Source organism: Octodon degus, unplaced genomic scaffold, assembly GCF_000260255.1.
Source record: "Octodon degus isolate 3935 unplaced genomic scaffold, OctDeg1.0 scaffold00005, whole genome shotgun sequence".
Taxonomy (NCBI): domain Eukaryota; kingdom Metazoa; phylum Chordata; class Mammalia; order Rodentia; family Octodontidae; genus Octodon; species Octodon degus.
Genome location: NW_004524581.1, coordinates 28581595 through 28601323, shown reverse-complemented (window position 1 = coordinate 28601323; position 19729 = coordinate 28581595). Strand labels below are relative to the sequence as shown.

The window sequence follows — 19729 nt, the reverse complement described above, 5'->3', positions numbered from 1 at the left end:
GAGGAGGAGGAGGAGGAGGAGGAGGGGAAGGAAGAGGAGGAGGAGGAGGAAGAAATAAAAAAGAGCCCCTTTCAAGACCCTTTACTGCCACCAGCTGGAAAATTGTCCTCATCAATCTCTAACTCCACTTTGCCCAGGATGTACTGCAGCCTTTCACATGCAGTACTCTTGCTGAAGCCCTCCTCTGCTTCCTGAAAACCAGCCAGAGGTAGCGCTAACGAAAATACCCTAACTGTGCACACGACATGACACTGTATAGCTCTTAGAGCCCTTTACATCTGTTTTCTCACTGGCTCTTAGCAAGTCCTACGAGACGTACAGGCGTCGGCTTCACCTCTCTGGTCACAGAATTACAGGACTGGGGGTGGGGAAGGACATCGCAGGCCTTCTGCAGGATGTCCGAACTCAAGGGCCACGAAGAAGGGGCCAGTGCCTCGCCTGGCCACAGGTCCAGTGCCACCTTGGGGTCTTCTCGCTCCGGTCCAGAGCCGGCTTCCGGTGTGGCCTCTTAGGGCAGCTTTGGGGCTGAAGCTTCACACATTCTCAGGCAGCGGTGTGTGGTCTTCAGGGACTTGGTGAGGCTCGGGTTTGGGAAGTCAGGAAGCGGCTTCAGGGTCCTGGCCAGAGGTCCCAAGTGTTTGGCTGGATCAAAGGAACCAGAGGTCCAGGCATCACTCTTAATCTGGACTTTGACATCCGGGACTTGTGAGGTTCTGGGACAGGAAGAGGACACCAGAGTCAACCCAGCCCAGAGTGCTCAGTGAGTCTTCACTTGGCAGCCACAGCAGCTACAGGGGCGACCCGTCCTCCCTCCCCACCCGCCGCCTCCCCATCCTTGCTGACTAAATTCAACACCCAGCACCTCCTGGGAGCCTCCCAGGACTGACTTGTTTCCCCACCTCTGCTGCTGGCTGTGTGGCATTTGGCTGCTATTAAACTTTGTTCTGGGTAAACATTTGTCCCTTCCACTAACAGGTGAGTCCTTGAAGGCCAGGCCTTGCCAGCAACTCAACTGCACAAATGCGTGAGTGAATACATGAATGAATGCATGAATGAATGAATGAATGAATGAATGAATGAATGAATGAATGGCAAAACCAAGAGCTGGACTCAGGACTACGGAAAATGTCAACTGAAATCTGAAATTTCTGTAGCTTCTTTTACCAAGAATTTAGATTAGTCCTGAAGATATTATCTAACCCACCCTAGAGGACAAATTATACTTGACAACCTTATGCTAGAAGTCAAGAAAAGAGAGGCCTAGGAGGACCAAGGAGGGCGATGTCTACACCCGGAAAATCAGCTCACATAGAGCAGCATGCCTGTGAGTTCCAACTACTATAAAGTAAGACCAGCTTTCTAGAGGGATTTTGCCAACCCTGTCTTCACAGGAAGACAAAAACATGGTGAGAGACTAAAGAGTCCTTGCAAAGGGTTTGCTCTCCCAGGGCCCTCTTGCATGCACGAGTCCTAGTCCTGTTGTCCAACAGAACCAAAGAGAATGACTCTCGTTCTTTTAAAGCTTCACCTCCCTTTAGGAGCTCTGCTCTGTGGGCTGGGCTGACTGCAGAGTCGGCTTATCTTTTTTTAAAAAAATCTTTTATTATTTATTTGGCACAGGGTCTTGCTATGCAGCTCAGACTTGTAGTGATCCTCCTGTCTCAGCCTCCCCAGCACTGGGATTATAGGCATGCTCCACCATACCCGGTTTTGGTGGCTGGCTCAGTGCAGGGCCAGCACAGCACGCAGGACTGGGGATTGAACCTGGGTCCTTGTGCTTGCCAGGCATACACATAGACTGCGGAGCTATCTCCCCAGCCCAAGTCAGATTATCTTAAGTGGATCAGAAAAGGAAGAGATTTGCTCATCAGAGTCCACTGGAAGCCATGGAACCTTGCTCAGAATTTTTATTTAACATATTTTTAAATTTTGGTATCAGGAATTGGTCTCAGGACCTTGCACTTGCCAGGCAGGCCTTATGCTGCTGAGCTACATCCCCAGCCTTAACCCCAGAATTTTCAGTGTCAAGTGTTATCTTCAACAAGAAAGTCTCAGAGTATTTGTAGGGGGCCTCAGGCAGGACAGGAGGGCAAGTTATAAAATAACCAGGTACGACAATGAACACCTATGGTCCCAGCGCTCTGGGAGGCTAAGGCAGGAAAATTGCAGATTTGAGCCTTGCCTGGGCAATTTAGAGGCTTAGTGAGACCGTCTCAAAAAGTAATTTTAAAAAAGGGGCCAGGGATTATAGTTCAGTGTGAAGGCCCTGTGTTCAATCTCCAGTACTGCAGGGAGAAAGAAAAAAAAGAAAGGAAGGAAGGAGAAACAAGAGAGAGAGCAAGAGAAAAAAAGAAAGAGAGAGAGAAAGAAAAAGAAAGAAAGAAAACGAACGAGAGAGAAAAACAAAAAAGAGTGGGAGGGGCTGACAGCCCATTTCACATTTCTTGGCCATGGCTGGCATGGTTCTGCTGGCCACTGGAATCCTTCCAAAACCAACAGCCCATGGAGTCCTCTTCCCAATCACCCCTTATTTGAAGTATAACCTTCCTTCGTTTGTTATTTAAATTTTACAACAGTCTAGAACAGAGAAGTCACACAGCAGAAAACACAAAAAATGTGGAAGCAGATGCCTACAGCCAGGACGGCAGATGCTAGCCAGGGTAGCATCAGCGACTCTGGGAAGAGTCCTGAGTTTTAGAAATGTCCCTGGAGGCGCTCGTGAGGCAGTGGCATTTGAATACAATCCTATGAATTCTCAACTGAGCAGAGGGCTGCCCAGGCCCCGCTGTCCCTTGTGCTGCCACTTGCCACCGTCTTTCACTTTCTCTTACCGGCTGGGCCTCCCTGGCCAGGGCCTGGGCTCCGCCGTGCTGGCTGTAGTGGCCTCGGGAACCCATTAGGCTGCAGAAGGTGCGGCTGTGGCTGTCGGCGTATTTGTTAGCCAGGCCAAAGGCAAGTGGGAATGATCTCTTGGGGAGGTTTCGGTCCCCATCTGCCGGGTGGACCCGCTGGCTGCGCAGGATGGCCACCAGCTTTCTGAGGGAGGAGTCCGAGAACTCGTAAAACAACCTCTTAAAGCTGGGGTGTCTCCGGATCTGGAAGGAGAAATGCAGGCCGCCATTAGCACTGCTGGTGGGGCCTCTCCCTGCTGCAGCCACGCACAGCCAGGATGGCGTGCGTTTCCCCCACTTCCTCTCTGGCCCTGTTCCCTTGCTTCACTTCCTGGCCACCATGAACGAAGCAGCTGTGCTCCATCAGTCCCTTCCTCCACGGTGCTTTTACCTTGGAGCCAGCTTAGAAAGCTGACCAATACACCCCCTATTCTGCAAAACTGCATCTCAGAGAAGTGAAGAGACATGCCCAACATGGGGACAGAGATGGCAAGGAACCCAGGCGTCAGGGGTGGGCGGGGGAGGTGCTGCACCAGGCGGGGAGGGTGGGCCGCACTCACCTGCTTCCCCAGCTCGCCGTCCACTTCTTGGAGAAGCTGCACCAGCTTGTAGATGGTGTGCTCCTCTAAGGAAAGGAGGGAAGGAGGAAGGCTGAGGCGCTGCATGCGGGCGCTGCCCCGCCACCACACTAGAATACCGTCACAACCCAGCTGGCGATCAGAACGTGAGGAGGGGACCTGTAAGTGCTGACCCAGGAATGCCTCCTCTCCTTGGGCTACCAGCCCGCCTGGTGTGCAGGGGCTCACACCATGGTCATGGCCATTAGGTAAGAGGTGTACGGAGCCGCCATTGCTGACTCTTGACAGCTGGCGATTGACCAGCTGGAGATGTTCATACCACTGATATCTACAAGCTCCACAGACCACACACGCACCATCGATTTGCCCACACAGCATGATTACCAGAGCAGAGCAAGCTAGGGCTTTGGCTTTTGGAGACAGGGTCTCGCCACGTAGCCCAGGCTAGCCTTGAACTCACAGCAATGCTCCTGCCTCAGCCTCCACAGTGCTGGAGTTACAGGCTTGCACCACCATGCCTGGCTAAACCAGGGTTTTATATGTACTGTTTAGGCAAACCCACAAGAGAGAGGGTCTCCACCTAGGACAGGTGGCTTTCCACCTGCAGTCCTGCCTGGTGACCCCAGTTTACAGAGCACCCTCTGTCCCTGGCCGCCCAGGGTCTGTCAGCTGCCTTCTCAGCTCCCTCTGGACTCACTCATCCCTGCTCAGCCCACAGACCACACACAAGCGAGGACCCCAGGAGCAGGGGAGGTACTGACTAGACGTGCACGCTCCCTCCTGAGGAAGTTGAAGGCCCCCGTCCGGCGTGCAGCTGCTGGCTTGGGAGGCCGCTTTGGGGAACCCAGAGGCTGCCCCTTCTGTGGCCAAGGGCTCCTGGGACTCCAGGTCTTCTTCATCTGAGGGCAAAAGTACCGATGTGAGCATCTGCAACCGATTCAGAACCTCCCAGTCTGCAGTAGGGCAGTTCAAAAAGTAAACAGCCACGCCAGCAGGTCCACCCAGCGAGCACTTTTCCTCAATGCTGCAGGGCCGGGCAGGGTCACCCGGCCAGTCTGAAGCTCACACTCTCTGTCAGGTGGAAGGAGGAGGCTGGACTTCACAGGGTGCGAGTGGCTTGAATGCGATGCATGAGATAGTGGGGTACAGTAGGCGCTCCATGAGGCCGGGGAGCCACTGTGTACCCGCGGTCCTCAGGCGTCAGTGTGGCCAGACAGTCCCTGGCCACTTAGCCAGAGCAGAAAGCAGAAGCCAGACGCAAACACCCACCACCATGGTAACCCCAGGCCCGCTCACCAGAGCTGCTGGGAATGGAGGCCCGGTGGACACTGACACACAGGGGCAGGAAGCTGGGCCTCTTGGGGGGCCGGGGATCAGGGGTGACAGCCCCCCCAGTCTCCACAGCCCCCGTTCTCCTGGGCTCCTTGGAGCTGTGTCTTTTATAGGAAAAGGCTCTCCGTAGGCTGCTGGGCTTTTTCTCCTGGGGTTTTCTCCTCATGGCCTGGGCCTGGCTTTCTCCGGCTGCCTCTGCCTCCTGCCCTTGAGGCTGCTGTGGAGATGAGGGAAACTGAGTCAGGGGAGCACAGGAAAGGCAGCACCAGGAGGGGCAATGAGCACCTATGAGGGCTGGGGGTTCAGGGATGCCCCCCTCACCTGCTCGCCTGCGGGTTCTTCCTCCTCACCAAGCAGCATGAGGATCTTCCGCAAGAACTCATCTAAAACAGATTAGAGCCATCAGCGAAGCTCTGTGCGGTCAGGCTTTGCTCCCTACCAACCTGGTAGCTTCCAGGTGCTTGTCAGGGTCAAGAGTGGCCAGGGCTGCACAGCCCAGCCCCCTGGGGTGCTACGGAGCTGTCAGAGGCAGCCTGAGGGTGGAGCTGGCTTCCTGGGAACCTGACCCAGGAGGCCTCAGCAGTCACTGTCACAGCGCCCCCGCCCAAACCCTTCCTCCTGGTCACCAGCAGCCAGGGCCTAGCCAGTGCCGTTCAAGGAGCTGACTGCAGTCACGAGTCTAGGTTCGGCTCTGCCAAGGATAAAATCCTACGGGTGATGGCAGCTTCCGGGTCAGCAGCTCCCTTTGGCCCAGCCTCACCATTTGATCCTCTGACAACCCCAGAAAGTTCCATGATTGTCCCCATCTTCCAGACGGGAAACTGAGATGCTAGGTGAAGTGGCTGCCTATGACCAGACCATGGGGCTTGAAGTGGTGAGAGGGAAGATTGGACCCTAGACCCTCAGGGTCACGCTGTCCACAGAGTCCTGATGCCCTGTGGCTGTGCCCCAGCACACACACCCTCAGCTGTCTGCCTCCCCCAAGTGACACCTGTTGTCAGTGACAGTTGAGGCCCAGAAAGGGCCTGTGCTGCCTGCCACAAGAAGTCATCTAAAACAGATCAGAGCAATCAGCGAAGCTCTGTGCAGTCTGGACAGGCCCCTCCCTCTCTCTGACTCAGTTTTCTTTCTCCCGGGGCAGGGCTGAGGCTAGGAGTTTCCTAAGGGGTCTCTGAGAGCATACTAGGCAGGGTACTGACTGGACTCCGAGGCTCTGTCCAGCGGCAGCTCCTCTTTGGGTCCCCGGCACCCAGCACGGGTGGGGAGCTCAGAAGGACTGGGTCCACCACCGTCCGTAGTCCAGGCCTCGTGGGCTCCCGCTCCTTCGCAGCCTAGCAAGCAGAACAGGATTCTGGCTGGCTCCTGTGGATCTGGGGGTGGCCCTGACTCTGTGGTAGGCACCGTGACCAGGTCCCATGAAGGTCCCACTGCACTGCGGGTGGGCGGCCTGGCTGGTGAGAACCTCAGGTGAACTACAGCAGCTCCCCTACCCCTGGGCCTCGAGGGCTGACCTTCCTTGGGCCTTGCTGTCCCAGGGCCCCATCCCCCATCACAGATCAAAGGCAAATGAAGAGCAGAGGCGGGGCCGGGGATGAGCTCGGTGGCACAGTGCCTGCCTGGCCAGCAGAAGCCTGAGCTGGTGGTAGGAATCATGGACCGGGCAGGAAAACCCTTCCCACACTCCCTGAAGCCCACACACCCTTCTCTAAGCTGCGCCCCTGGGCCAGGACCACGGCACCACCACATAACCCAAGGTCACCCAGCTCTGGCTCCATCACTGAGGAGCCCTGCAGCCTTGGACACAGCCCTCACCTCCCTGGCCTCATTGCCTCATCTGTCAGAGGGGGTAAGAACTGTGCTTCCCAAGACGGCAGAGAGGACAGCTGAGATGCGGAAGTGCAGGGAAAAGAAGATTTGGAGATGTGTTCTCCAGACACGACAGAGCTCCCAGAAGTGGGATGAGGAAGCCGAGGCTGCAGAGAGGGGCGTGGTTGGCGATCACTATCACCGTTCCCACCCAGGGATCTGGTGGGTGACCTGGCCCTCAGGGACCGAGTGGGGAGATGACCAGGCGGCTATCGTTCCCTCCACCTCCTTGCTGCAGATTGGAATGGGGACGGAAGACCTGAACACAGCCAATCCCAGCCCCAGAAGGCGCTGGAGCCCTGCAGTGTTACCATGGCAACCGCCAGAGCCTGCTCACCCGGGCTGCTGGAGGTGGAGGGGCGTTGGCCACCACCCACGCACAGGGGCAGGAAGCTGGGCCTCTTGGGGGGCCGGGCCTCAAGGCTGGGCACGTTGGAGGCAGCGCCCACTCTCCTGGGCTGCTCTGGGCTGCACTTCTTCAGGGACAAGGCTCTCTTGAGGCTGCTTGCCTTTTTCTCCTGGGGCTTCCTCCTACAGCCGTAGGTTGGGTTTCTCACCAGTGCTTCTGTCTGGGGGGCTGGAGGCTGCCGTGGGGAGCGGGAGGGAAACTGCATCAGATTGCTGTCCTTACAGAGAGCAGCCCAGCCCAGCAGTGTCGCCCCAGGCAAGGGGCGCAGGGAGGAGCTTAAGTGGGACTCCACGGAGGAGGACGCGTGCGGGCTTGCTGGGGCGCTGCTCACCTCCTCCTCGCACTGGTCGCCCACTTTCTCGAGGAATTCCACGATCATCCGGATGACGTCATCCTCTGGAAGGGAGCACCGCCCGCCCGTCACTCCCGAATGCCCTCAGCGCTGTTTCTACAGCTGTCCGGGGACTTCCAAGACCAGCCAGGGCCTCTCTCCCAAGGGGAATGGGGGGCAGCCCTAGGGACAGCCACGGAAAGCAGGGGGAAAGCTGCGCACCCCAGGGGCTGTGGCTAAAGCGTGACATTTAGTATAGGAAATCCCACTAATTTCTCTCAACCTCCCCTGCCTCTGAGCATCCACTCTGGGTTTTGGGAGCTGTGTGACTTTAGGAAAGTCTCTTAACACCTCGGGGCGTTCAGCCCTTTTCCTGGGAATGAGGATTACATCCCTGGGGCCTGGAAACACCTCTCAAGACTAAAGCTGATCTTCCAAGTTGTAGGATTCCAATAGGGGAATGAAGCACCCCTCACCCTGCCTGGCTGAGGGGAATGAGGGAACATGGTCAGAAGGCCTGAGCACAACATCCCAGCTTCCAAGGAGCCACAGACAATAGAACAGCTTCCTCAGTGCCTGCGCTGGCCTTACCAGGGGCGGCGTGCCCAGCCTGCCCTCTGCTTGCTGCCCACTGTTTGCCCAGCAAGAGCCACAGACAGGCTCCCCTGTCCTCGAGGCTGGCTGCGATTTCTTTCTGCCTCCCTCCCTCCCCGCAAAACGTATCAGTCCTGCTTCTTGCTCTCTGGCTGGGTCTCCAGCTGACTACCTGTTCAGTAAGGAACTATCCTACAGAATAACTGATGTTGTGCCCTGCAGCTCTCCTGTGACACGTGCCCAGCTTTGCTACCTCCTGACTCTCAAAATATGGCTCTTTAGAGACAGAGAATTAGAGATTGGGGCATTATTATTGATTTTATTAGACGGAATAATGGTACTGTGGTTATGTTTGACATTATCCTTATTTCTTATAGACCTCTGTCTAAGTAGAGAAGAATTACTTTATTCTAAAACGATTCTATAAAACAATACACCCATGCATATGCAGAGCACTGGCAGATAGATAACCACTGTGGCCACCCAAATGTGCTTTGAGCTATTCTTTCTACTCTCCTGTACATTTTATTTTAATGATGCTGGGCATTGAACCAGGCCTCCTGCATGTTCAGCAGACCCTCTACCACGGAGCCACTCCTCAGTCCTTACTGGCCCGTATATTTTTAAAATAAAATACATTTCACAAGTCTAAAAAGGAAGCCCCACTCCCGTTAGCACAGAAGGCAAGAGAGCCTTTCCCTCTCCAATTTCCATGCCACCCTTCTGTGAGACCCTAAAATAAGTGAATGTGGTCGGAAGCAGCGGAAGCCAAGAGAGATTCGTGCACGTGTGTGACAGCCACCAGCCGTGGACAGAAAGGATGTGCAGGCTTCACACTCACCGGCAGGCTTCCTGGGCTCTTCTGTTGGCCTGGAGCCTGTGGCCTGGGGAGAACTATCCCGGAGTTCAGCGCCAGCGCCTCTGGAGGGCAAGGCCTGGTGGCCGCTGGAATCTTGTCCACCTGGAAAACATTGGGTGGGAGTGTGGGTGATTATCTCAGTGACATTCTTCTGCCTCTGTCAGTCCACGGGAGAAAACAGCACAGAATCTGCAGCGCCGCCCACACGCTGCGGCTAGCTCAAAGCCTAAACCAAAGATTCCAAACAGTGCCAAGATTTTGATTTGAAAGCAGGACACAGGTCACCTCAGGAACCCTCTCAAACACTTCCCCCACCCCAAATCCTGGCTCCTCCTGGGCTTTCTTCTTCCCATCAAACCACGGTGGGGCTCTGGTGCAAGGCCGGGCCCTGTGTCCTTCAAGGCAGCTGGGACCAGATCACTCCTTACACAGGCCCAGAACCAGGGCCCTGTAGGGCAGCTGTGCACTCAACCCACACAGCAGTTTATTCCTGATGGAGCTCAGGTTCTGTCTTACCTCCCTGTTCCTCCTACTTCTCCCTATGTTCCTACTTTTCACCTGTGCTCCTCAAACTGAACACAACTTAGTAATGTAAAACCACTGCGCACTCTCACGTGGGCCATGGCTGCCCCAGGAGGCAGCAATGGTTTCATTCACACTTTGTGGAAGGGAAAGTAAACTGAGGCTCAGAGAACACAGCTGTTGGACAGTGGGGCCTCCAAGTGGCTTGGTCTCAAGAGCTCAGCCATGGTGCTGTTCTCCTTCAGACAAACAACCCCCCAGTGTTCATGTCCCTTCTGGTGAGAGGCATAAGGAATGAGCTCAGAGCACACTGGCCCTCAGGCTGGGATAGTGGGTAACCCCAGGGATGGCTGCTCTGTGCTCACCCTTACAAACTGGGGCCACCTCGGCTTCCTCAGAGTACGAGGTGGCAGCCATCTTGGGCAGCCGGGCCTGGCGGCTTCCTTCTTCCTGGTCATGGCTCCCCTCCACTTCCTCAGCACCATGCTTTCTGTGACTGTGTTTCTTGTAGCTGGCCTTCTTGTCCTGGGCTTTCTTCCTGCGGGTCAGCTCCTCGGCTATCTCTGGGGACTCTAGGACGTCTTCCTTCTCCTTTGGCCTCCTGGGGGCCTTGTCTTTGGACTCCTCAAAGCCTATCCCCAAGATGAAATTCAGCACCGTCTTCAGCCAGCCCTGCTGGACCTGCCTCTGTGCCTTGTCCTTCTTGGTGTCTGGTGGTGGCCCCGGCTCACTGGGGAGAAACCCCCTCGCCTCCTCCAGAGTGTCAGCTGCAGCAGCCTCAGCCCCCTGAGCCCCTGAAGACGGGCCTGGGTTCAGGGAACCTTGGGCCCCAGCGTCGATGGCTCTGCGGGACACCCTCCTGCAGGATGTGCTGGGCAGCGAGAGGCACTGACAGCTGTGTGACTCAGAGTCCTTCCTGGAGGCTCGTGACCTGTCCAAGGACTGGGTTCTCCGAGGGTCCTCCATCTGGCTACAACCAAAACAAACAGCTCCCTTAGGAGAGGCCCACAGGCAAGGACCCCGCCCCCTCGTTACCCAGATGTTAGCCTCTCCAGGTGACATTTTCCTCAAGCTGCCGTGCTGTGTATAGCCCTCTATAACCCCAGAGACGGGGTGTCGCCATGCCTCCCTTTCCAGAGCAGGACACCAGTTTCTACGCTGGCTGCAGCCCCTCCAGAGCTTCTCAGGGGAGCACGGCGCTGCGCTTGGCTGCATTCTGTCCTCTAGGACTGACTTTGAACTTCCAGCTCCAGAACAAAAGGTAATCAAATTTTGTTTATTTTACCAGATTTTGTTACAGCAGCAACAGGAAACTAATACACTGGAGCCAGAGCCAGGTTTACTCATCTTGGGATTTGGAGAAGGGGGCCCAGAGCCTCCAGGCCACTGTGAATATTTCCTGGGACGGCTCTGTAGATGGCGCCTCTGAGCTTCTGACCGCTAAGGCCAAGAGCACAGCCCTGACTGACTCTTTTCTCTCAGTTCTACACCTGACCCGTCGGCAAAGCCTACTGGCCTTCCTTCCAGAGCAGGTCAGCTGCTGCTGCCACCTCCACCCTGCCCACCTCTGCCTTCTGCTCCACGGCCTCCCCTCAGCAGCCACAGGGGCCCTAAAAACACGTTCAAGCATGTTGCTGTCCTGCCTCCAATGGTGCCGCTTCCACTCAGGCCCAAGGCTCTTCAGAGGCCTGCACAGCCAGGCCCTGGTCACCTTCAAACACCTCACTCTACTCACATGGCCCAGCTTGCAGGGCCTTCACTCTGATCAGAATATTCTAGAATGTTCCTTCCCAGCAGCCTCATGGCTTGTTCCTTCACTTCTTTCCGGGCTGTGCTCAAACGCCACCTTCTCCATTCCCTTTCAGGTCCCGTTAGCGTCCCCTCTCCCCACTCCGTAGGCCCCTCGTGGTCGTGAGCCCACACACCTTGTGTTTGTCCGTCATCTAAGGTGCACTCCCTCCCCTCTGCCTGCGTAGCAAAGCTTGTGTCCTGGGAGCCCTGCACAATGCCTGGCACACAGTAAGCGCTTACTAAACACGTGGATACACGCACAGCACAAACAGCGAACTGTACAGTACGGAAGGTGGCTTCCAGCCACGCTTAACACGCAATGAGGACATTCAGGCTACTCCCATCCCCAGACCCCCAGGGCCCTACGAAGCAGCTGCTAAAGGAAGGGGCCAAAGGACCCCCACGCCCAGCTGGCAGCGCCTGGAGCAGGCTGGGTCTGGGCACTGTGCTTAATTTGTGTGTACTGAATCTAAAGCTCCTGGGGCTTTCTAGCCTTCTGGAATGCGTTCAGAAGCCCTCAGTAGAAATCAAAAGAGAACTAAAATATGATTCTGACTCCCTAGCCTGAGCTCCCAGAAACTCCTGTGGCGTTTCAGTCCATGGGCTGTCTCCTGCATTTTGCCGCTACAGCTTCATCACTAAGTAGTATTTAGTTAGTGGTGTGGGGTGTAAATTATGCATTTAAACCATATCCCCTGCCTTAAGCAACCGATCCATTTGTTCTAAAAGGTACTCGATGAATATGTCCAGCTCAGAAGCTGGAGGCAAAAATGAGCATCCGTGATGCAGTTTCATGCAAGGTATGGGGATGTCAGAAAGGCACACAGGGAGTAGGAAGGAGCCGGGGGTGGGGTTCACCCGTGTCACCCCAGCCCTCGGGAGGCCGAGGCAGGAAGATCACTGTGAGTTCGAGGTGCGCCTGGGCTACCTCGCAAGTTTGAAGCCAGTCTGAACGACAAAGCAAGACCCTGTTTCTAAGCAAGTAAAGAAGTAGTAAGAAAAACAGTTTTCTAGAGAGTTGAGGGTGACGAGAAGACACCTCCCCTCCTCCTTTGGGCCCAAACCTGAGGAGGAAGGAAGGTAAGGGGCTGTAGCTCAGGGCGACCAGAGGCCAAGGCCGTCGGGACCACCAGCATCCTGGCTGTCTGCCATGGGGGGCCTTGGAGGAAAGGTTAGGCCCAGGCAGAGGGAGGTGGTGAGTTGGCAGGCAGCCCGTATGTGCTGTTGGACGGGCCTTGGGAGGACCGTGTGTGCGCCTCGGGGACAGAGTGATCCACACCTGCAGCTGGCCTGGAGCTCGCCTCCTATTCTGGAAGCTTGAGCCTGGCTGTGCTCCCAGATGCGGCACCAGGGCTCAGGAGAAATCGAGGGAGAACAGCGCTCTCGGGTCCGCCCAAGCTGCCGCCGTGCACCAGGAGCTGTGCTCGGTGCCAGGGAGACAGGCGTGAAGGCCACAGAGCTGTGAGAATACCTGGCCATCTTGGGGCCGGGGAGGGCAGCATTGGCCAGGGGGCGCACTGCCGTCGGCTCTCTTTAATAACAGTCTTAAAAGAAGTTAAATTTCAATTTGCAGGACTATTTGATGTTTTGTTTTGTTTGTTTTTTGAGACAGGGTCTCACAATGTAGTTCAGGCTGGCCTTGAACTCACGATATAGCCCAGGCTGGCCTCGAGCGCACAGTGATCCTCCTATCTCAGTCTCCCTAGTGCTGGGATTACAGGTGTGCACAAGGCCACCCACAGCAGGTGCGCAGCACCTCTTTGATTTTAAGATCAAACTGAGCGCAGCCAGAAATGTTTACAAAGCAGGGTCAGGGTTCTCTGCTTCTCCCATGTACTCGATGGTCAGAGCAAAGTGAATGGGTTGGCAGGAAAGTGAAGGAGCAGAAGGCACAGGACCCCTGCGTGACACTCAGCCCCTCTTCTTCCTGCACAAGCTTGGTTTTGGGGGGGGCCCAGCCCACAGAGGTCAGAGCACCCACACCCAGCTGATGGGGACAGAGGGGCAGCCATGTTTGAAAAAGCTTCCATCACTATGGAAACCGTTTTGCCAGTACTGGATCTGGCCACCACCTTCTGACAACATGCTGCCACCTCTCTTGAGAACAGCCAAGGCGTCCCACCATGAAAGGTTTCCCCAGCCCATCTGCTGCACCTTGGACAATTGGCTCTGTCCCAGGTGTTCTCAGTTCCCCTCTGGTCCTTTCTGGATGGCAGGAAAAGAACCTGCCTGGGTCCTCCAGGCAGGAGAACTGCCTAGGCGTGGCCTCCTGCTCCTTGGAACAACCTGTGGCTGGACCCCGCCAGAGGTGCTACTACTGACGTGGAAGCAGGGAGCACCCAAGGCGATCCCCTGCCGCAGCCTTCCGAGGGCTGGGAAGACAGGTGCACGGCACCGTGCTGGGCTCAGAGGAGACTTCCGGTTTGCTCCGCGTTTCCCATTCTGCACTGGCCACCTTGCAGTCTTCCTGGATGGTCTGAGCGTAAAATCCTGCTTCTCCAGGACTCAGCAAAGCAGGGCTTTGTCTCTTCCCCTTTTTCTTGTTTTGTAGCCAAGCTAGACTCTCAGGGAATCCCCGCCGCCCTGGCCACCCACCCTCCTGCTTGGAGACCGAGCTGATCTTGTAAACATGTTTATTGAGGGCAGATTCCAGAGCAAAGTCCAAACCAACCCAGAAATTCCCGGGGATCCGCAGATCACAGGACTGCTGAGGCATGATGTCACACAGGACCAAGTCCAGCCGTGGCAGGCTGACCCAGAGCGGCAGGCCCCTGCCCTTCCCAGCACGAGGCTGCCTTTCGTTTATTTTCTAAGTTGTCCGCTGACCTCATCTCTAGATTGTTTCCTTGCAGTTGCCTGGTCCCTTGCTCTTTCCACCTGGCCCTGAGGCCTAGTGATGTCACCGCCTTCCTTCACCTGCCCTTCACCCAGCGGGCAGAGAGTTAAGACTGGGGACAGCATGTGCGGCACACATGAGGACTTCTGGCACAGACACTCGGGTACCTGCAGGACCCGCACAAGCTCAGACTGGAATGTCCTCTGCCCTAAGTGCAAGGTGAACAATCGGATGAGCAAGCTGGTCGTTTGCCATCAGCCCCCAGCCAGTTGGGGTTTCCCTCCCCTCCTGCTTCTGGGAGCCTTGAGTGTTGGAATGGATACACAATACCCAGATGTGTGAACACAACCAGCCTTCTCCCTGAGTCCTTTTTTCTCTCCCCTACACACGTATACACCTGCAACACACACACGCATACACACACACACACGCATACACACACACACACACACACACACACACACACACTTAGGAGAGCTGACCCGAGGCTTCCTGCTGGCTGGCAAAGGCTACTATACCACATGTACCTGACACCACCCGGCACAACCACACGTCCTCACATCCCCAGGCTTGGGCATCTGCTTCCCTGGACCCTGGACACAGAGCCACCTGGACCCTGGGAAAGCCTCAACCTCCACAAGGCCCCGGAGAGGGGACAAGTGGTCAGCTTGTCCAGTGACAACGATGCACCCTGCTCCACACCTGCCTGCCAGGTGTTCCACATTGACTGCCCCAAGTGGGCACTCTTTCCTGGGGCCCCTCACAGGCTCCTAGGGAGGGGATGCGGAAGGGCCTGGCCCGCCTCTGTGTGTGGGAATCTCTCAGCCACATTCCTAGCAGGAGGCCTGCAGCCTGTTTTGGACCACGTGGTCACATCCCTCCCGGAGTGAATAGGCTGCAGTGGCTGACCTGGACTTCAGGGGACATCTGCCTTAGCTGAGTCAGGCTGGTAGTGGTCATCCCTCATACACTAGGAGAAGCCAGCTTGCCCCTGGAGATATGGGTTGCCCTTTTACCCTGATGTCTGGATCCTTAGGGCGTTCCAGACCTGTCACACGTTCCCCTAGAGACCCCTGGCTGGTCTCTGCCACTGTAGCATAGGGCCCAAGCATGGAGGGACAGGGGGTTCTTACCCAAGCTCTGCAGGCCCAGCAGGACCCCCACACAGCACTGCCCTTAACCCTTACCCACCCTAAAGGCAAGGCTTCAGGCACCATGGGGCACACTTGGGTGGTACCCCAAGGGATGTCATTCAGAAAGCTGGAGGACCCCAAAACAATCACCACTTCTCTCCAGCCCACCTGGAGGTTGTCCCCCTCCACCACTCCACCCCACTATGTCACCTAGCCAAGACCACTGATGATGCCACAGCGTTACATGAGGAGCAGTGGCCGATGGCTCATCCTCTAAGCCTGCCCTCTGTGTCCCCTAGCAGGCCACCAGACTCCTTTTTTAAAAAAACCTCCCTGTCCTTAACCAACTTCCAGAACCTCAGAGAGCACAGAGTCTTAACAGCCACCATAACTCCTCCCATTCGAATGGAGACCCCCTCACTGCCCACCTTCCCATCCTGTCTGTAACCAGTGTCAGGTACACAGGAAGCTGCCCCCACTGGACCTATGAGGACACTGAGGCCTAAGCAAGTGGAATCCTGGCTTAGGGTGGTGGCTCCTAACAGCGTGGGAGCTGAGTTCTGGGGTCGAAAATCGAAGTTGGTTCTGAGCTCTTTTTTTTTTTATTAATTAATTAATTTATTTATTTGTGTGTGTGTGTGTGTGTGTGTGTGTGTGTGTGTGTGGCCAGCTCAGCCCACCAGGGGGCAGGGCTGGCTGGCATGTGGTGCTGGGGGATTGAACCGCGGTCCCTGTGCTTTGCTAAGCTTGTTCTAAGTAGGTGCTTTAGACCACTGAGCCATCTCACCAGCCCCTCTGAGCTCTTTGAGGGCGATCACAGCACTGAATCCTGCTCCATCACTTTAGAGCCAGGGAAACTGAGGCCAGCGGAGAGCTTGGCAAGCTAACAGCAGATCAGAGGTCTAGGTTCAAGGCCTGACTCCTGGGTCTATTTTCCTTTCAGGACCCCAAGCTACCTACCTAGTCCTCTCTGGACCCCAAAGAAGAGGGTAGCGTTTCACCTACCTTGAACCGCGGAAGTCACTCATGGCTGGGGACACCCTGAGCTGGGTCTCCAGACCCAGGGCTCGGTGTTGGACAGTGCTTCCTTTAGCTGGAGCTGGGTCTGAGAGTGGCTGCTCCGGCTCTCTCAGGGAGACGCTGCTGCTGTGGCTGGCAGTGGCCAGTGTCTTGGGACTCGGGTTTATATAGGGCTGTCTCCTAGAAACAGCTTGGGGCGAGTCACTCTCAGGAGCAGGGCCCCGCCCACCTGACGCCACCTGTTTTGGCCCCTGCCAGGCCTGCCCGCTCCAGGGTGATAGCAGACTTAGCTCACCTCACCTGAAAAAAAGAAAGAAAGAAAAAACCAGTTTCAGCTGACAGCTTCCTTATTGCACCCAAGTCCCTGTAAGAAAGCAATACTCACAAAACCGCCCCGTGCCTGGCCGTGGGTGGCCATCCACCGCACTGGAAACAAACCTGGATGGAAATCGGGCCTCCCCACCCCTTTGTTCTCTCAGGGGTTTGCAGGGGTGAGAGGATTGGACATTACTGGTGGAACGCGTCATCTCTGGACCTGGAGGCGAACCTCAGTTTAGAAGCTGGCCTCCCAGTCCTGCTACCCATGCACGGGCGGGGTAGCCGTGAAGCTTGGGCACATACCCTAAAAAGCCTCTTAAGGCTTCTTAAAGTCCGATTTTCACTTTCTATAATGTCTGGCTTTTTTTTTTTTTTTTTAAAAGCCATGCATGGTGGTGTACACCTGTAATCCCAGTTACGTGGGAGGCTGAGCCGGAAAGATCATAAATAAAAATAAAGAGTACATGAGTTTCCAAAAATTCAGAGAAGGCCAGGCACGATGGGGTACACTTGTAATCTCAGGACTCGGGAGGCTGAGGCAGGAAGATTGCCACAAGTTCTAGGCCAGCCTGAACTACACAAAGCAAGACCCTGACTCAAAAAAAAAAAAAAAAAAAAAAAAAAAAAAATCAGAAAAGAAACATAGTTTTATTTCAATAAAAGTAAAAACTGGTCAGAAATCTCCTCTGGGATCACAGACATGGGAAGGCATTGCAAAATGCATAGGAAGCCTCTGAGCTCTGAAGCAGCGCGTTCCAGGAGCGTCCACAGCTGTCTGTGTGACCTCCGGCAGGACGCAGAATGTCTATGAACTTGTTTCTCACTTTAAAACAAACAGAGCTAAATGAACCTTTCCCTCTTTAAAAAAAATAATAAAATGAAAAGTTACCAGAGAAGGTAACTGAGGCTGGGCTGAAGGTGAAACACTCACAGAATGAAGAAATGATATTGAGGGGCGGGTAGATTTTAAAGCCCTTTCTTAAGTGTGTGGAAAAGGGCAAGGCCTCCGTAAGAGCCAGTGTTTCGTTAGCGTGAGAAGAGACATTAATGCTTCATTCAGTCAACAGGTAGACTTGGGGCCCAGCCACATGCTAGGTATCGTGGCAGCCACTGAACGTAGAGAATTTACTAACCTAAGGGGTGACCCAGGCTTAAATCATATTCCTCAGCTTTTGTTTATTCAGTGGCATTGTGGTCTGCTAGCCCCTTCCTCCAGCATATGTGTGCTTTTGTTTGTTTTGTTTCTGGTGTTTTGAGACACGGTCTCGCCCTGTGGTTCACACTGGCCTTCAGCTCCGTGTATATCCTGGCTGGGCTCAAACTTGCAGCGATCTCCTGCCTCAGCCTCCCAACGTGTGCTGTTTCTTATTCCAGGGACATAGGCTCGGCCAGACTCGGTAAGGTCCACAGAAGGAGAGGAGTACAGAAGCGAGGGCAAAGGAGTAGAAGTTTGTATTTATTTAATGGACATATTTATAGTTGGTGATTTACAAGGGGAAGTAATACAGGACACATATTTATAAGATCGTTTTGTAATAGTCACACAAAGAGTGATACACAAAGAGTGTGGGGAATCTGTACACACACTAAAGACCAAAATACTTCAGCCCAGGGCGGGGATCCCACCACCATGCCTCCCAGGAGTCCAGCTGGAGGCCAAGAGCCTGAAACAATGTGTCGTGCAGGCCCGATGCCCAATGCCTGATGCCCGGATCTGCACTGGGAAGGCCCACAGGTCAGTGGTGGAGACTACAAAGCCGTTCCTTCTTCTCCGGCTCTGCCTCTTACGCTGCCTGCCGGCAGCCACCCTCGGGGGCCTCCCACACCCAGCACCATGCCGGTTCAGTTCAGCTGGTGTTACAAGCTGACCACCAGCAGGCAGCCACAGTTTCAGTCCGAGAGCAGCCCACGTTCTAATAATGCTGGACGATGGAGGCGGTTGTACGATGCCACTGGGCCATTCCCTCTCAAGGCCTTAAAGTGGTCAGTTTGATGTTATATACACTTTTATTACAAGTTTTAAAAGAGCAGGTGGAAGGAGAGTCCTGGGGAACTTTGTGGAGGGCCTGTGGGTCACCAGCCAGTCACCTGTAGGGCCAGGCACTGTTAGCTGGCCACTGGCAGGCGCAGCACCTGCTCTCAGCTGGGGACCAGAGAGGCCACCTCGTCCTGCCCCAGGTGCCCGTCAAGGGCCAAGCCCCAGACTGGGATGTGGCGATGGGCCAGCTCCATGATACCCCCGTTCCACACAATGGGAGGGAGAAGGAGCCTGTTCATAGACACAGCCACGACCAGGTCCTGTCCCCCCCCACCCAGGTCACCCCCATGAAGGGGCCTCTGATGGGCACAGAGCCCAACCAAGGGCTGTGAAGAAAGATGGCAGAGGGAGGGAGAGGAGAGCTCCAGCGGGAGCACTTTGTGCACTGGGCTCTGGTCACTCCACAGTGAGCGCTTGCCTGGCATGCGCAGGGCCCTGCCTCCCGCCCAGCACCATAACCAAGGGGACACCACGTGGAAGAGTGCACAGATCCCAGGTGTGTGGCCTGGCCGGTGTTCAGGGAGAGGCTAAATCTATAGCCAGCGCCCCATTTAAGGAACTGCACAAAGCACCCCAGAACCGGCCCCTGTTCTGCTAACCACAGCATCCCACGCATCCTGCCTACTCGAAGCCTCCTGAAGATGGGGCTTCCTCCAGCATTCACTGCAATTACATATCTGAGAGCTTCAGCCGGCTTCTGTATGCAGCTGAGGTTTTCACTCTCAGACTGACAAGGCCTTGAGTCAGCCTTAAGGACGCAGGCAATGAGAGCTCTCACATGGCTGGAGCCCACAGTTTGTGCCACTACTTTTAAACTTGGGTTGGACCAAGGAGATGGCTCAGTGGAATAAGCTCTTCCCTGGCAAGCGCAAGGGCTTAAGTTCAATCCCCAGTTCGGCCAAGCAAAAAAACCCAAAACCTTGGGTGGCACTGGGGACCATGTGCATGCCTGTAGTCCCAGCACTCTGGGAAGCTGAGGCAGGAGAATGGCAGGTTGGAGCCCAGCTGGAGCAACTTCAGTGATTTAGGGAGACCAGGTCTATAAATAAACAACAAAAAAAAAAGGGTCAGGAGGGGCTGGTGAGATGGCTCAGTGGTCTAAAGCACCTACTTAGAACAAGCTTAACAAAGCACAGGGACCGCCGTTCAATCCCCCAGCACCACATGCCAGCCAGCCCCGCCCCCTGGTGGGCTGAGCTGGCCACACACAC

General features: G+C 55.3%; 1 protein-coding gene across 1 annotated transcript; it reads right to left on the bottom strand.

Annotated features, from left to right (window-relative positions):
• Nucleotides 1-16450, bottom strand: CUNH6orf222 (chromosome unknown C6orf222 homolog). The gene is made up of 12 exons (XM_023720400.1): nucleotides 16148-16450; nucleotides 9748-10352; nucleotides 8843-8962; nucleotides 7408-7472; nucleotides 7005-7251; nucleotides 6001-6132; nucleotides 5123-5184; nucleotides 4766-5018; nucleotides 4231-4368; nucleotides 3452-3516; nucleotides 2832-3095; nucleotides 1-713 (listed from the first exon to the last, which is right to left on the bottom strand). The coding sequence occupies exons 1-12, from the start codon at nucleotides 16168-16170 to the stop codon at nucleotides 678-680; spliced, it is 2010 nt and encodes a 669-aa protein (XP_023576168.1). The 5' UTR covers nucleotides 16171-16450; the 3' UTR covers nucleotides 1-677.
• Between the last annotated feature and the right edge of the window lie 3279 nt (nucleotides 16451-19729).

Coding starts and splice junctions, on each gene's coding strand:
- CUNH6orf222 (XM_023720400.1), bottom strand. CDS start 16,170: ATGAGTGACTTCCGCGGTTCAAG. Junction 7,473..8,842: donor AGAGCCCAGGAAGCCTGCCG/GTGAGTGTGAAG, acceptor GCTCCCTTCCAG/AGGATGACGTCATCCGGATG. Junction 3,096..3,451: donor ACGGCGAGCTGGGGAAGCAG/GTGAGTGCGGCC, acceptor TTCTCCTTCCAG/ATCCGGAGACACCCCAGCTT.